At 39.6% G+C, this 18,490-nt stretch overlaps 1 protein-coding gene across 2 annotated transcripts in view; it reads right to left on the minus strand.

Moving 5' to 3' along the window:
- Positions 1-708: 708 nt before the first annotated feature.
- Prkaa1 (protein kinase AMP-activated catalytic subunit alpha 1) overlaps positions 709-18,490 on the minus strand; it is a 38,515-nt gene continuing 20,733 nt past the window's right edge. The window contains exons 3-9 of one of the 2 annotated variants that reach the window (XM_028875587.2): positions 17,635-17,728; positions 13,561-13,705; positions 12,241-12,328; positions 8,802-9,026; positions 6,520-7,006; positions 6,284-6,410; positions 709-3,963 (exon numbers count right to left, since the gene is read on the minus strand). In XM_028875587.2, coding sequence (XP_028731420.1) covers positions 3,719-3,963; positions 6,284-6,410; positions 6,520-7,006; positions 8,802-9,026; positions 12,241-12,328; positions 13,561-13,705; positions 17,635-17,728 — 1,411 coding nt within the window. In that variant the 3' untranslated portion in view covers positions 709-3,718. The remainder of the gene's footprint in view (positions 3,964-6,283; positions 6,411-6,519; positions 7,007-8,801; positions 9,027-12,240; positions 12,329-13,560; positions 13,706-17,634; positions 17,729-18,490) is intronic. The other variant, XM_028875588.2, reaches the window with a different exon arrangement.

Genomic DNA, 18,490 nt, shown 5'->3' on the forward strand with positions numbered 1-18,490 from the left:
AGCAAGATTTGTATCTTGGAGTCTTGGTCATATTTGTCATGAATGGCTCACAGTGGCCATACGAGTGAATAGTGCTTCAGGCTCTGTTCCTTTTCTAAGTCTCTCAGGGTAGCTTAATTTTGATGCCCTCTACTACAGTAAAGGCTTGGCAATGTCTTCCAAGTCACTAAACATCTTCTCAATATTCGGCACTATTTATTGGCATTTACAACAAACAGAACTTTATTTATTCATAATAAATAAGGCAGATTGATAGATGTTGTTTCACCTGAGTTTCTTGTGCAAATTTGTAGAAAAAGAATTCTCCGAAAGTACATGTGTTCATAACACTCTTTAATGTGGCTTTGCTGTTTTAAATATTTAGAAAGCCAGCAATCTAGCAAAAGCCCCCAAGAGTGCTATGAGTTCTAGATGTAATAGAAACTGGATTCGAGCAATGATGGAATCCAAGTCCAGTGTTTGTGACTAGTAGTATGTGACAGCCACTTCAGCTTTTCTGTTTGCGTCTTAACCTTTTGTCTAGATGGCTGATTTATAGGGGAAATCTAGACAATTTATGAGAGGCAAACAAACATCAGTGTTTTGAGTACTAAAATATAACCAAGCGCTATTTTATATTTCAGTACATGAAAGAGCCCAGAGGCTCAGCTGTGAACAAGGAATCGCCAATTCCCAAACCTAGAGTAAACAAGAAAGACATAACAGATTAAAAAAAAAATGAATTTTTTTCTTTATTATGCCATCTTTCTAAATCAAGGTATTCTGGGCAATCATACATAAACCACAAAGATTGACTCCTCCCTACAACCAACTTAGTGTTGGGTTGTATGTGGAACTTCAGTCATCTTTTCAGAATCCACAATGAACAGGTGGAGGGGAGGAGTTAGGGAGAAGAAAGATTTAGACAACATGTTTTTCTTTCATTCCCAAGATGCCACTTGGAACACAGATCTTACACACCCAGCCATATTAGTTCATTTGTGAATGGTGTCAAAGATCCAAAGGATGGTGCAAGGAAGGAAGAGAATTTATATAAAATTATCTAAAACTCCAAAGCACTACAAAAGCATCTTAAGAAAAAAATATAATCAAAGTAAAAGCAATGGTGTTTATTTCAGTGAAATTATTTTAAATTAGATATATTAAGCTCCCACATGTCCCAACTTGGTAGAAAAGTTCCTTTCATGAGAAATCAATTTTAATGGCAAAATTTTTACATATCAGCAAAATCTGTTATATTTAAAACTATGTATACAGTACTTTTCTGGCAAAAACCTTATACAGCTTTCAGTTGTCAAGACAAAGTAAAAATATGGTTGCATAAAATCACAAAAAAATATAAATTGCTGAAAAGATAATAAAAAAGATTAAAAATCATTTGCATTGACTCCCCTTACATTTTCAATATAAGAATCTGCAAACTACAATACATGTTGTGAAAATCTGTTGCGAGCTTGACATACTTAACTGAAAGTTGTCATTTCAAATATCCTAGCTTAAAAAAAAATTGACTGCAACAGTCTGCATTTATCATACTATTTATACAAGTGCAATATTTAAATATCTTCAAAATAAAACTCGGTAACTAAAAGGAATCACAGAATAACTTATAAAAGAAGCAAAGTTTACAAAATTAACAATTTGTAGAAGGTCCTATTTAATTGGTTCCTCCTTTTGTACCCCCCCCCAACAGTTTACAGACATATACTTGGCTCTATTTACAAATCTGTAAGTTTAAAAACGCAGTCTTCCGCTCTTCCCGTCAGGAACACAATGCTGCATGTGGACAGCATAAGTGACATCAGTAAACCCCAAACCAAGGACACACACACACACACACACACACACACACACACACACACACACGGTATAAATACAGTTTGGAACTGGTTTAAACGGAGTCTCCATTACTTTATACAGCATTCAAAGTGGAGTTGAATAAAACAAGCCCTGAACAAAATGAATCATATTTTTTGTCCGGGATTCAGTGCATAAACTATAGAGCAATCTTTTATGCCAGCGATCCACCTTCCAATTCCTTCCCATCTGGTTAAAGAAGTGCTCGACAGATATGGCGGTGGAGGATTTTTAAACGAATGCAGTGGGAAAAAAAATGTCTCTCCTGCAAAGGGAAGATGATTAATGTTTAAAGAAAATGTAGTTTTTGCATTGCTGAGATCAAACCCACAAGCTGGGTATGTCCTAGGCAAGCACTACCACTGAGCTAGAGCCTCCGACCAAATTTCTTAAACATAAAAGAAGCCAAATGTGGACAATATGAAATTAATTATTAGCTCATAAAATACCAGCTTTGTCTTACTCGACTTTAAATCTTCATTTACAACTATTATGCCATGCTATCACTAAAACAGGGAGAGGCATATAAATCAGAGGTCTAAGAAGGATTAAACTTACTTTTTTAAAAAGTAATTTTTAAAAAAATTAAAACCTGAAATAAACTTGACCATTTTGAAGAATGGATTTCTTCTACACCTTTTCAAAATAATATTATTAAACCTGATTAAAGAGCTACAACTGAAATCAGACTGTAAACTTAAATGGGACTCTGGACAGTTAAGAGATAAATATGGAAATTATTGATTTTATAGTGGATTCAAGAGTTTCTTAAAGGACGATATCATTATTTTTAGGAGATGCTTAAGTATTGAGGGCTGGGATGTGTATCTTAACATCTCAATGGTTCAGAGCAAAAACATACATACATTCAAATACATATGCATATCTATGTTTTTGTACATACGTGAATCTAGAGGGCAAATGAAGCCAAGCAGTAGTTGTTGGAACTACATAGTAGATATACATGCGATCAATATAATCTTTCCGCTTTTCTTTTTTAAAATGTGCTCAGAATAAAATCGGGGGTTAAAAATCCAATTGAAGCATTCAAAGCTTATAAAAGATGTCCTTTCTATGCACTGAATCAATTTTAAAAACACACAATCAAATGACATTCAATAGCGGCTGGCATGATAGCCAGGAGAACTCTGTGACAGCGACAAAAACATGATTCAGTACAGTGTGAGCAACTTGGCTCTAGGAGCCAAAGCAGCACTTCATATACAAAACATAAGGGGGAAACTGCAGAAGTAAACGTAGGGCTCAGCGTTTCTGAGGATATAAATTCTGTGGGTTTGCGGGCTTACAAGCTAAAGACAATCTTTAAATTGAGTCTGTATCATCTGATATGTCTTACCACACAAGACAGCATTTTAAGAAGGATGTGGAAATCATTCACAATGTTACCAGAAATGGGAATGGTAGCTATTTAAGAAGCTAAAGAGCCCAGAAAACAGCATCACCTAAGGTCTATGGGGATTCTACGCAAATAATTCATATAAAACACATCAACATATGCGAAGGCTTTTATGGTAAATTTATGGCCTACAAAGCCCTGTTACACCAAATTAAAATGGTCAAAAATCAAGTGAGCTTGAGTCCTGCAATCCATTCTGTGTATATTATACCATATGTACCTATTGAATAAGGGACAACAAAATGGTCCCAATTCATTTCTGCACATTAGGCTTTTAATTATTGATCATTTTCCAATCCCTGTGCAAAATGCATTCCAAAAGGCCAATCCTTAGTTATAATTATATATATATGTATATATATATATAACTTAGTAAGTGGAAGTGTTTGGCTATTATTTATTATGCATGCTTATTGCATCAAAGAAATAAGCAAAGTTTTAGGTTTACTGTGCCAGAATTTTAATTAGATTTGCACACATTTCAAAAAATTCTATTGTGTGACTTCCTGGTCTTGGAGCTAAGTCAACAGGAGAAGAGTCGAGTGAGGTCACAGACGAGGTAAGAGAAACTTCTGAGGGCTTCCCTGGAGCCTCAGCATCGGAGTCACTCCTTTGGCAAGATCGATAGTTGCTGATGGATCCCGATCTCTGTGGAGTAGCCGTCCCTGATTTGGCTTCTGCAATTTCATCTGGGTGAAAAGAATTCCGTGTTACTATTCTCCCTCAAGTTTTCAAACAGTATGTATCAGATTCTTTAAGTGAGACTACTCACCAGCTCCCCAGAGCATGTTTATTTTAAATACATTCTCAAACAGGGGCAGTGTGCCTGGATTAAGCCACTCATCATTTCTACACACATCACACACACACACACACACACACAGCATGAAGAATGCTTATGATGACCAGGCCACACAGAGTACTTAACTTACTACTCTTGACTTTTACACTAAGAGTCAGTAAACTAATAACCTGGGTTTTAATAAAAATCCCCTAGCAGTAAAATTCTTTTCTATGAAAACCACAGAATCAATCACTTGAAATATGGAAGGTATCTTGGAAATCATCTCACGCAAGAATAATTTTACTGATATAAAACAAAGCCAAAGCAGTCAGTCATCTTATTTGTTCAAGAAAACAAATGAACAGAAAGCTTCAACCCTCCCAACCTCAGCTCAATGCTTCTTACTATGCAGTCTCTCGTATTTCATTTAGAAGCAGGAAAGAGCAACAATTCCAATAGGCAAATTCAGAAAACCAGGGCTTAGTGGCACAGGCCTTCAATCCCAGCTACTCGGGAAGCTAAAGCAAGAGGATCATAAGTTCAGGGTCTACCTGAGCTAGTGAGTCCACGGACAAACTGGATAACTTGTGAGACCTCCCCCAAAATAAAAATGGGTTGGAGAGGTTGGGGATTTAGCTCAGTGGTAGAGCTAGAGCGCTTGCCTAGCAAGCACAAGGCCCTGGGTTCAGTCCTCAGCTCGAGGGGGGTGGGGGGGTTGTAGCTAGAGCTCATTAAGAAGGCCTGATTTCAATCTCTAGTACCACAAGAGTAACACTGAAAATGAAATCAAAGGGAAACTAGTTGGGAACAAAATATAAGTAGAAATAGTAAATATTCATTTGGTTGCCAAGTCCAAAGTTCGATATAACTAAGACTGCAAAATTATCTAAACACTAAGAGAAAAATAAAACCCGTTCCCGATCTCAAACTGTATCGGTGTGTTGTGTGTTAGCGGACGGGTACATGCTAGCGGACGGTGTACATCTGTAACCCAGTACTCAGAGATGGAACAAAGAGGATTGCCCCGTGAAAGCCAGGCCAGCCTACATAGAAGATCCTGTCTCAAAAACAAATCAATAAATGAATCAATCAATCAATAAATCAACAAGCAGACCATCATAAGCAGTTGGCCAGTGTATATCATAGCTCAAGCCTTTGTCTTTCTTAGACTCTGTAGGTGCTGTCTTTGAGTCTGTAAGTAATTATTCTAAATATCCTCCCATAGATACTTGTTTAACAATTTGGAAGAACAGGCATAATCATGTGTTTAATTTTAAAAGTACTTAAAAGTAAATAAAACTACAATAAATCAGTATTTACTTTTAAATAAAAAAATTTACATTGCCAAAATGAACCTTACAAAGCAATAGAAATATGAAAGAGAATTATCAATTAGAATTAAACTGTGTATTTTTAAAGATTTTATAGAACAATAATCATTTTCTACTTTGGGAGAAATGGTAATGGTGATTGGAGCCAGTGTTTTGTATCTGCAAGGCAAGAACTTCACTACTGAACTAAATCCCTAGCCCCAGGATAATAATCTGTAAAAGAACAATGTACTACATAGAAGGAGGAGGAGGAGGAGAAGAGGAGGATTCACAATTGTCAGTGTCCTAGAGGACAGAAAGTCACATTTACTATTACTTACGAGGAAAAAGCCAGGAAGTTTCATAAGACACAAAGGTTGAGGTGGAAGGCGCAGTGGGGGAGAATGATAAGGACAAAAGTGTAAGATGAAAGTGTCATCCTGGGGGCTGGGGAGATGGCTCAGTGGACAAGGAGCCTGCCGCACCGCAGAAGGACCTCAACTCCGATCCCCAGCACCATGGAGAAGCCAGGCCAGGAGGTGCACATCTATAACCCCAACACTGGAGGCTGGGGACGAGACGATCCCTGGGGCTGGCTGGCCACGAAGTCTAGCCTAAAGGGCAACCTCCTGTTTGGAAAGAGACCTTGTCTCCAAAGTAAGATGGAGAGTGACGGAGGAAGGTACCTGACACTGACCTCGGCTGCCCCCACCCCATGTACACACGGGTGAGTGCAACCGAAACACACACGTGAAGGAGGGAAGGAAGGAAGAAAAGGAAATGCCATTTTGAAATTTAGTACTTTGCATGCTTAGGTTTAATTAAAAAACAAAATAAAACCAAAAATCAAAGACTATAAGCCAAATTAGATAACCAGGTCTGACATATCACCTCTGTGGGTTTGTGTGTACATACCATCAATACTACGGAAATCCAATAAGTAAGTCCGGCTATCCACTTGATAGAGCTGTAGACTCATTTTGGAAAATGTGCTAGTCACAGGATTCTTCCTTCGTACACGCAAATAATAGGGATTTACAACCTAGCATTTGATACGGACAAAAACAAAAGCACATCAAATCAACTCTTCTATAAAAGACTCTTGTCTACAGGTTCGGTAAATGTGTTAGGTTGAACACAGGCCTTCTTACCTTCCATTCATAATCCAATTGCTTGATTGCTCTACATACTTCTGCCATGATATCATTTGGTCGACTTTGACTTCGAATTCCCAGATGCCATTTTGCTTTCCGGACACCTTGGTGTTTGGATTTCTGTGGGTTTAACTCATCAAGGGTATGCCGTGCCCTTGGTGTCTCAGCAACCAAGAAGGGGACTCTTTCGGGATGGGGCCGAGTTAAATGGTGGTCATCGAGGAAAGAATCGGGCGGGCTTGTTGCCAGGTAGAAATCTTTGGCCTCGTTCATTATCCTCCTGTTGTCTATTATGAGATGGTAGGCTACTGCCAGCGGGTCCTGGTGATTTCTGTTGTACAGGCAGCTGAGAACCTCCTCTTCCGAGCACTCGAACTTCTCACACACTTCTTTTAAGGCTTCGTCATCAATCATGGTTGAACTGTACGATGGATCCTCAGGAAAGAGATATTTTGGAAGGTCCTGTTTAAACCATTCATGTTCCCTAAGAGAAAACAGCAGTGTGCAGAGAAGAATTTTCAGTAAAACCAAGAATAAAAACAATACCTTTCAAGAGTTTAAGATATGAATTAATTCACATTTATACCCACACTACGTTACTATTGTGTTTTTTTTTTTAACTCTTTTCCTCTTCTAACTCATACTTCATTGAATATGTTGAGAAAAATGTTCCAGCCTGCCGCTAATTTTTAAGGATTGATGCAAGCAAATGAAAAAAAATAAGAATAAAAAAAAATTTGTTGTTCATGACATTCAAGAGCAGAAATGCAACAAAAAGCATGTCTACCCAAATGATGATGAAGTGCAGGGTTTTCCCCAGGTCATGAAAACAGAAAGATTAATTGAAATGTTGTTGTGGCGCTATCAACTGTTACAGCTCCTATCTCTTACACTGTTCTGAAAGTGTTGAGCTCAGTACATGAAAAAAGAGCAGACTTCGGCAAGTACTTGAAAATAGCAGAGTCATGTAGCACTGCAGACACTGTTTCAGTCTGCACTGCTGAAACCTTCCGCGTGACCCCCCCCCCGCCCCCCTCATCGCGACGCTAGAAACCCGACATGCCTCGCAGCCTGCGCTTATCTGAGTTTTACTTGGTTATATGCTAAGCAATTCATACATGCAAAATCTATCCTCATCCACACAACCCAGTTCTGTAGGACTCAAAAGGCCATTCTCTAAATGATTATTTAATTGCACATATAAAAGGATATGGAACCACATCAAGAACTATGCTAAAACTTAAAAAAATGAAAACAACAACAAAACACAGAGGAAAACACCCAAAAGAGCAATGGTTATCGCTAAGTGGTAGACATAAAAGTATTCTTTTATTCCCAGGAGTCTTTCTGTTGTTGTTGCAATTTTAAGGGTGTTTGTTTCCAACTGGAGACTGGCTTTTGAGACAGACTCTCGCCACTGGGTAGCCCAGGCTGGAATCAAACTCAGTCATCCTCCTTCAGCTTCCCAAGTACCATGCACAGAATTTTGTATCAGAGTTTAATTCTGAAAAAAAATACCTAAAACATATGCAAATATACTTCTCACTTAGATAGTTTACAACAGCAATTTAACAGAATGTGTTTCCCTTCCCATCTGGTGGTTAAAGCCATGCCCTGCCACTTGGGATCTCTTCTGCAGCAGGTTTTTGCTATTGTTGGTGTTTGGTTTTTTTGAGACAGGGTCTCTCTACATATCCCTGGCTGTCCTGATCTCACTCTGTAGACCAGGCTGGCCTTGAACTCACAGAGATCTGCCTGCCTCCACCTCCCAAGTGCTGAGATTAAAGGCATGCACCACCACTGCTCAGCTTCAGCAGGACTTTTAGCATAAGGAGTAAGTGGAAAGGAATAAAGCTTAAATTCACATATAAACCTCTTCCTGGTTACCCTAATGCTTTCTTACTTATTTATGCATACAGTTTTTCTTTCTTTCTTTTCTTCCTCCAGGATGAGAAAAATGTGTAGTCCAGCCATCAGAATAGCAAAGAATTAAGGAAAACAAAAATTGGGGGGGGGGGGGGATGAGATAACATTGATAGTAGAACAAAGTCTCCAGGAAGCACTCTTGAGTGTTCATGAGCAATGGCTTGCCTCGAAAGTATGTCATGAAAAATGTTACTGGTCACCATCAGTTCTGCCTTATTTAAACTCTTAGGTTCAGCCACACACAACACACCATTACCTATAGAACTCAATCTCCTATGAAAAGTATATTGCTAGGGAAAAAAAAGCACATCATTAATAAAATGAAACTTTTCTCCTGTCTAGTTTAAAATTACCTGATATCTTTTATTGTGGCCCTCTTCATGGGATCTACCTGCAGCATATGCTTCAAAAGGCTGATGACAGAGGGATTTAAATACTGAGGGGTATAAAAAATCCCATCGCATATCTTCTTAAAAAGCGTTGGCACGTGGTCATCGTCAAAGGGGAGGGTCCCACATAACAAGGCGTAGAGAATGACACCACTGCTCCAGATGTCCACCTCGGGGCCTGCGTACAATCTGAACAGGGGTGCCACTGCATTAATCACAACAGCAGAGTGCACTGCCCGACACTCTTCGAACGCAAATATTTTACAAAGAATTAACACAAGAAAACAATTTTTAAAGAAACCAATGATCAGAATATGGTATTTACAGCAACTGCTGCACACCACACATCAAGATGTTAACCTTACCAGCATTACCTTTTACAAGTTAAGATGTTTTGTAAATTATGCATCGTGGGTAAAATTGTCTCACTACCTTACTATGACCCTCAGAGGGTCCTACCAATAAGGCCAAAACCTTGAACCATCATAATCAATGTTGAATTTGAGCCAGAGATAAAATACTTTTTTAAATAAGTTGTATTTCCTGTGTGTATATACGTGTATTGTACGCCTGTGTGTGCCACGTGTATATCTGTGCATATGCAGAGTGAGTGTGGACGTGAAAGAACAACTTGGTGGAGTCAGTTCTCTCCTTCAATCTTGACAGACGTTTCAGGGATCAAACTCAGGTCATCGAACTTCAGAGCAAGCACTTCAAATGCTCAGGCATCTCACTGGCCCAAGATTAAATTCTGTACTGACAGACTCTGAACCCATTTCTCCTGAAACCCTCCCATCAAAGTTCAAGGAGCCTGAGGCTGTACAAGCAAGCCACGGTAAGTAAATTCACAGAATACTTTAAACTTCTACTTGAAGCACTCTGTAGACAAGGATTTTTTTTTTTAAGACAAGGATCTTAACCAGCTGAAAAAAAAAAAAGTTGAATCATCCATTCAGAATCTCGCTTCGGGAAGAAAACAAATCTTTAGAACGACAAAAATAAATTATAACTATCAACAAAAAAATTTTTTTTGAAAGTAAGTGTTTCTATTCATCCAGACCTCAAAGAAAGACTAACTAAACTGAACAAACAACATTTCACTATTAAGATAAGAATTTATACTGTATCAAGCTGATAATAGAAAAATAAATTAATTAATTTAAAAAATAAAAATAAACTGAACAAACAGATTTCACTAATAGCTCATTTTGTGTATGCTTGATCATAATGCATCACTTTGTATGTGATTATATCCCCCATAGTATCTAGGTCCTGATGTTTTCATACCAAAGGAGTTAAGACAGAAAACACAAAGGAGTTTGTTTGTTTGTTTGTTTGGCTTTTCGAGGCAAGGTTTTTCTGAGGAGCCCTGGCTGTCCTGGAACTCGCTCTATAGACCAGGCTGGCCTCAAACTCACAGAAATCCGCCTGCCTCTGCCTCTGCCTCTCTGAGAGCTGGGATTAAAGGCGTGTGCCACCACTGCCCAGTCAAGCTCAGCATTCTTATATTGCAGTGTCTAACAGATCCAGATCAAGACAGAACACAAACGAACCTCACTTTCTCCCTCTCTCCCTCCCCTCACCTTGCCTTTTCTTGATACAGAGTCTTTGTATATAGTCCCACTTCAAAATCTATGTGCCATGTTCAGGTTATAGGCATGCACTACCTCCACCAGGTCTGACTCCTGTTTTTTGGAGAACCACTTCTTTAATTCAATTTCCTAAGACACTTTCATTCCTCATAAAACATGAAGCTACACAATGGGCGGGGTGGTGGGGGGGGGGGGGGGGGGGGGGGCGGCGGGGCGCGCATGCCTTTAATCCAGCACTTGGGAGCAGAGGCAGGCGGTTCTCTGTGAGTTCAAGGCCAGCCTGGTCTACAAAGCAAGTTCCAGGAAAGGCGCAAAGCTACACAGAGAAACCCTGTCTCGAAAAAACAAAAAAACAAACAAAACAAACAAACAAAAAAACATGAAGCTACTACATAGATGACATCTAGTTGATTAAACTATATACATTGCATTATACTTGTGACTCAGTTTTGCTTTCTGTCTGGGTTTTTCTGTTTGTTTTGTTTTGTTTTTTTGAGATAGCATCTTGGGTACCACAGAACGATCTCAACCTCTCAAGCTCTAGAATTACAAGTATGGACCTCTTGTAACGCCCATTTTTTAATTTTTGTCAAGTAAGCCATTTCTCATGAGTAAGTAATTTGATAGTCAGGTTTTTAGTACCTTACCTATCTACCTTGACAACTGACTTGCTTTAAATTCTTCCACCAGAGAAAAATTAACATATTTCATTCTAACTACTTTAACATGACTTGCAAACCAACATTTTCCTCTATAAATGGATTTTTTAATTTACCCACTTACATTTTTTTAATATTATATATATATATATATTATATATATTATTTTACAATACCATTCAGTTCTACATATCAGCCATGTTCCCTATTCTCCCCTCTCCCCCCCTCCCCCCCCGCCTGCCCCCCATTCCCCTCCTCCAGGACAATCCTCCCCCGAGGACTGCAATCAACCTGTAGACTCAGTCAGCAGTCCAGTCCCTTCTCCCAGACTGAGCAATGTCCTGCATAAGTTCCAGTTTCAAACAGCCAATCATCAATGACACAGACTTGTCCACTGCCTAGTTGCTCCCAAACTATCAGCCAATCACCTGTCTACTATTCAGAGCACTTACATTTTTTTATAAAATTTTTTTTTTTTTTTTAATGTCTCTTTTTTTTTCTTTTTCTTTTTTTTTTACTTATTTATTATGTATACAGTATTCTGCCTGCATGTGTCCTTGCAGGCCAGAAGAGGGCACCAGATCTCATTACAAGTGGTGTGAGCCACCATGTGGTTGCTGGGAATTGAACTCAGGACCTCTGGAATAGCAGTTGGTGCTCTTAACCACTGAGCCATCTCTCCAGCCCTTCTTTTTATTTGTGTGTGTGTGTGTGTGTGTGTGTGTGTGTGTGTGTGTGTGTGTCTGTGTGTGTGTCTGTGTGTGTGTGTGTGTCTGTGTGTGTGTGTGTGTCTGTGTGTGTGTGTGTGTCTGTGTGTGTGTGTGTGTCTGTGTCTGTGGTGTATATACACATGCATGCAACTGCTTGCAGAAACCAAAAGAGAGTGTTGGATCTCCTGGAGGTAAAGTTACAGGCAGTCACCCAAATGTGGGTACTGAGACCCAACTCCAGTCCTCTGGAAAACCAGCAGTACTCTTAACCACACAGCCATCTCTCCAGCTCCTTGTGTATTCTTCTTAAACTACAGAATTTGCAGGTAAGGAAATACTTTTCCCTTCCTTTACTACTATTAAATGTGACAATACAGACTAAAAACGCGAAAAGAAACAAACAATGACAAACACATCAAAAGCTGCATCGTGTCAAACACACCTTCCTGAAATCACTTCCGGGGCAGCATAATTGGGTGAGCCACAGCTTGTTCTCAAAAATTCACCATCGGACATCATGTTTGAAAGACCTGCAGAGACAAACAATGGCCACTCAAGATTCCCCCAGGACAAAAAGAAAAGTCCATTAAACAACACAGCTAAGTTCGTATTAACAAGACCAGCCACCATTTACTTTTCCTTTGCTTCAGTGTGATCACAGACTTTATTTCCCAAATATTCTGCCCTTATATACAAATGTACAATGTATTTCAATAACTAGAGTTTAATGAGTATATATATTAAACTACAGATGGCTTTGCTTTCTAGAATAAATATGAAATGTTTAACTCTTCATATAGATATTGCTAGGCAAAATAATCTCAGATGAACAGAAAGATTTCTGCCACTCCTCCTCCGTTCTATAAAACAAAGCCCAAGCTCAGAATGGTCATCCAAACCTGTAATCTCGGTATTTTCGTCTCTTTTCTTTTTAGAGACAGGGTTTTACTATGTAGCCCACTGTGGCCTTGAATCCACCTGCCTCATCTCTAGAACTCTGGGATTACAAGCATGTGCGACCACATCTGAAATTCAACTTTATAGCATTTAAATATTTAAAAGTTTTCCTCATATACTTCATCTTTCTAGATTTCAATTTTTTTCAATAATTCCATTCCACTTACTCTCCATTTTCTCCACACTTGACCAAAAGAATATATTAGAAATGAAGCTGCTACCTTCTTTACAAATAATAGCCACCTTTTTTTTTTGTTTTCTGAGACAGGGTTTCTCTGTGTAGCTTTGCGCCTTTCCTGGATCTTGCTTTGTAGACCAGGCTGGCCTCGAACTCACAGAGATCTGCCTGCCTCTGCCTTCCGAGTGCTGGGATTAAAGGTGTGCGTCACCAATGCCCAGCTAATTACCTCTTTTCAAATGATCTCTCTAATGTTAACAACTTGAAGTATTTCCTATAACAAAACTGAATTTTACAGCTGGCGAGAGATGGCTTAGCAAACAAAGGTGTTTACCACTGAACCTGACAGCCTAAGTTCAAGCCATTAAGACCCACATGGTGGAAGACCAGAAACAACCCCCAAAGATGTCCTTTGACATGTGTATATGAGTCTGTGTGTGTGTGTGTGTGTGTCTGTGTGTGTGTGTGTGCGCGCGCGCGCGCGCGTGTGTGTGCACAAAGTAACAAAATCTCTTCATGCTCAGTTTTGTATTCTCGTTTGCAAGATAGGATTCTGAGCATAACCCACAGATACTACTGAAGACTGCTACATATACTCACTGAATAAATAGTTCAAACCGTCCTTACCAAAATCAGCTATCTTTGCATTCATGTGTGCATCAAGCAGGACGTTCTCGGGTTTCAAGTCTCTGTGGACCACCATGTGCCTGTGACAATAATCCACACCAGAAAGGATCTGTTGGAACAGACGTCGACTTTCCTTTTCATCCAACTAGGAAAAGCGGAAAAATATTTTAAGCTGTGTATTATATCAAGTATTAAAAAGTTTCAATGGAAACTTTTCCTACTTATAATTCTCCAGCCTATAAACTGCCGAAGCATGAAACCTTCCAAGTGAACTTCACCCACAAGGTACTTTTGAAATGGTGAAGTAATGCAGGCAACAATAAACTGGAATGCCAGGAGGCTACGGGGACCTGGATCAACTTTCTGATCCTATACCTGCACAGACTACATTTAAAAACCTGTCTTCTTCTGTAGTTCATGGGCTATTTCTAGTAGTTTCAACTTCTACCTGAAATTAGGCATATTTCTCATTCTAAGTTAGTGATGTTTAATCCTTCATTCTTTTTTTTTTTTTTTTTGGTTAATCATTCTTTTAATAAATATTTATTGAACATATTCAATATGCTATACAGGTTAGACATTCATAACACAGAAATGAATGGAAGGAAGGCCCTACTCTAGTTGACAAAAAATAATGCAGAATGTGCTCTGATGGACAGCTGCAAACCCATGGTCAAACAGATGGTCCTAGTCAGACTCGGGATCACAAAACAAAACAAGAAGTCATGCAAGTAAGAAAGAGGCCTGCAGGGAGGAGAGGAATGAGAGGAGTGGGACAGAGAAGAGAGCACAGGGAGAGAGAAGAACTGGAATGCACTAATACACGGACGAAACTGTCCAAGAACAAATTTAATTGATAAGAAAAGAAAGAAAAAGAAAAAGAATACAGAAAGCGGTACTGGAATGGGGGTACTACTTCAGACTACGATAAAGTGACAGGTAAGCACTGTAAATGAAGGACAAAGCAACCATAGTCTGTGTTCTGAAACTTACGATGATTTTTAAGTTTGATTTATGTGTATAAGAGTGTGTGTGTGTGTGTGTGTGTGTGTGTGTGTGTGTGTGTGTGTGTGTGTCTACATATCTGCATTCAGGTGCCTACAGAGGCCAGAATTCTGAGGACATTGGACTCTCTGGATCTAGAGTTAGAGACAGTCTTGAGCCACCCTATATGGGTGCTAAGAACCAAACTTCAGACCTCCGAAAGAAGAGCAAACCCTCAAAACTGCTGAGCCATTCTTCAGTCCCGAGATGTTTTTATGTAAACAAAAGAAAATCCTTAACACTTTTTCCTTTTGTGTGTTTACTGAAAAAAAATCTTATGCTACAAATAAAATTTTCAAATATAATCTTATAAAAATATTCTTCAAAACTCTTCCCTGTATTTTTTGAGGTTTGCTCAACAAGTGATAACCACTACTGGTTTACACCTGCTCCAGGACAGCGCATTTAATAGAGAAGCTGCGGATCCCCTAGGCAAGAATTCTCACATGCAATTCTCTGGTAGATCATGAGCAAGCATTCTAAATCCAGAATTCTACACCTTCAATGCATGGATAATGTGGGAACAAAGATAAACCGATCATTTCTTGGAATGTAAAATCAAAACTCCTACTGACATGTAAGACACCCTTCTTCAAGAAAAATATAGTAATATTTTTGCAATCTAGTGCCTTTATTCATTCCAGTAGATGTTTATAAAAAGATTGTGAAAGAGGAAGAGAAAATTTAACTAAGAAACAACATAAGAAGTAAAATAAGTAGAAAGGCTACAGGGGTGAAAAGTACTGTATTTGCAAAAGTACAGTACAAAGAATGCCAGAGACTAAAGGAAGACGACGAGCCAAGTCAGAGCATACTGCAGCTGATGAACATCATGCACTGAATCTTTTGTGCAGGGTTAACAGCACTACGAAGCAATCAGCAATACACAAGGCCCACAAAACAAAGGACTGAGAGACAGCACCCACCCAGAGGAGTGCTTGGACAGCGGATGAAGACTCAGCAAAACCAAAGCCTAGAGGAAGAAATAAACACATGCACAGGGAACCCTAGAGAAAATGAGGAATTAGGACTTCTGAGGCAGAGTGAGGGGTGGGCTAGAAACAAGACAGCTGGTCCTGGTGAGAACTTTTAAACTCCCTGCCACTGGGGAGTGAGACCTCTGGTTACTCAAGCGAAGCCAAGCCAGATCGCTCTCAAGGACACTGTGGCAGGAACAGGGCATTGTAAGGAAGATGTGCTCTAAGTGACGATCAGGACACTAACAGAAGAGAATGGACCCCAACTCAAAGCTCAGTTCCAACCGCTAAACTACTGCCTTCAACAAAATAGGAAACACCAAGTACCAAATCAAACAAAGAAGAAAAATACTTATGATGGTTAGCAAAAGATTTACCCGACCCAAATTAACAGCTCTCCCAACCACTCAACTTATGGGAAAAGCCACCAATCACTAAATCTCACATGTATATTAGCGTGGCATTTGGTACTTCATTCTGAGATTTAAGTGGAGAGCCAAGAATCACCTGATCTGAGAAGAGTCATTAAAAAAAAAAAAGACAAATAAAATGAGGAGGAAAAGGGGGAGGGGCAGTAGGGGGACCAGGAGGCACCAAGAACGGAACAGTGCAGGAGCCAAAAGACAATTAAAACCTAAAACCAAAACGTCTTTCTCAACCAGGTAAAGGTGCATCTGTGAAGCCAAACGGGCAGGCTGTCCAAGGGCAATTTCAGAAAATAAGGCAGAAATCTGAAATACAGAAACAGAGCAACTGAAAACTCAGCACTCAAAACATAAAACTAACGACATCCCCAATTGTAGTGCAAGATGACTAGAAATGACAAACAGAAGAAAAAAGATAAGAAAAGAAGGCAATGATGGCCGGGCAGCGGCGGTGGCGCACGCCTTTGATCCCAGCACTCAGGAGGCAGAGGCAGGTGGATCTCTGTGAGTTCGAGGCCAGCCTGGTCTACAGAGCGAGATCCAGCGCAGGCACCAAAACAACACAGAGAAACCCTGTCTCGAAATTAAAAAAAAAAAAAAAAAAAAAAAAAAAAAAAAAAAAGGCAGTGATGATTTTAGGAAGAATTCCTTTAGGGAGTAGGAGTGGGACCTAGAAGGATGAGAAAGGTAATACTTAAAATAGAAATTGGCCATGTTGAGAAACAAGTAAAGATTAACTTGGTTAGTGAGTTTTATTCTGATTAAAGAGAAACACTATGTAAAATGAGTGAATGAATAATGCAAATAACTTTCGACTGAAAGCAGGCCAAGTTCTTTTCTCAATGCCAGATGTGGGGCTTTTAGAAGGGACAAATCCGAGAACCTGAGGTCGAGCGTGGGCAGGGGACAGCACTCAGTATTTGTATCTGTAACTTAAATGTCTCCAAAGTTCCCTCCAACACCAAAGTCCTGAAGTCTAATTCCAAAGTCTTCCATAAAGCCCGTTCTTACTGTCCCAGGTACATCAGAGTTCAGAAACGAAAAAAATGAATGCAACTTAAATGTGGCCAGGGTTGAACAACGAGGCCTACATCCTTAAATATTTAATAATAATGTATTTTGTAAGGAATACTTATAAAGTTTAAGATGCACACTAAATGGGTTTGTACAGGCCAGGTACACCTTTAATCCCAACACTCGGGAGGCAGAAGCAGGGAGATCTCTATGCATTGGAAGCCAGTGTGACCTAAAGAGCGAGTTCCAAGCCCGCTAAGGTGGCACAGTGAGACGCTGTCTCAAAAAAAGAAAAGTCTGTATACCCCAAAGCATAAGTCTAAGGATTATAAATTTTGGGGATTTAAGTGAACTCTATCACTAATAAATCATGTGACCTTGAACAAATATTTAACTGGGAGGCTCAATATCCATGTCTGTCTGTGTAAGTGGCTCAGGGGTTCATCACTGAGGTCCTTCTTTCTACCTCTAAGTAGCCTATGATTCTAAACAAATATGACTAAGGGAATTGGTTACTAAACAGACCTCTGAAAATTGCTCTCTGACATTTTGATGCAAATAAGGGATACAGGGGAGTTATAAAATATGTACAGGATTAAATGAGAACTGCTTACCCTTCCATTTTTACAGATATAATCAAATAGCTCTCCTCCTGAGACATATTCCATCACCATGAAAATATCAGATGGTGTACTGATGACCTGGTACCTGGTGAGAGAAAACATTATCTACTAATATTAAAACATGTGTATTCATCCATTCCATAAAGATTCACTAAGAACCTATAAGAACCCAGGTACTGGGATAGAAGATCTTGGGTTACAAAGCCAATCCTGTTTTTGTGATGCTCTTGATCCAGGTGCCAGGAAACAGACAGCAAATAAGCATTATCTAGTGCAGAGCATGTGATGGAGAAAAGAAAACAAACTCTCTTCTATACAGAGTTCTCCAGGAAGGCCACCAAGTACACCTGAGCAGAGCCTGAAGGAAGGAAGGAGCAGACTACGTTACCTGGGAGGAAGGTGAACCAGGCAGAGGGAACAGCAATGGTAAGGGCCCAGGTGGGAGTCTGCTTGGCATGCTCATGGTAAGGCAAGAGCCAAACAAGCCAGGAGAGAAACAGGATGTGGAGTCAGTCACTGGAGGCCAAAGATGCAGAACGTCACAAGCCAGGAAGGTAGGGACTTTTAGCTTTGATTTAAAGGAAGATGAAAAGCTATGGGATGTTTTGAATACTAGCAGTCACATGATCTGCAGAGTCAAAGACTAAGTAGCAGCGGTGTGAAGAACTGACTGAATGCTAAGAAGCTGAGGGCTCCTCTGGCAGCCCATGAGAGGGGAGGAGAGGGGAGATGGTTCCCACCAATATGGCGGTGACAGAGGACTGAGAGACAGACCCGAGATCCAGTCTGAAGGAAGAGATGGAGGGATGGTGTGGAGAGGGACTGTTAAATAGGACTGTTAATGATG

This window comes from Peromyscus leucopus, chromosome 11, assembly GCF_004664715.2.
Source record: "Peromyscus leucopus breed LL Stock chromosome 11, UCI_PerLeu_2.1, whole genome shotgun sequence".
In the NCBI taxonomy this organism is placed as follows: Eukaryota; Metazoa; Chordata; class Mammalia; order Rodentia; family Cricetidae; genus Peromyscus; species Peromyscus leucopus.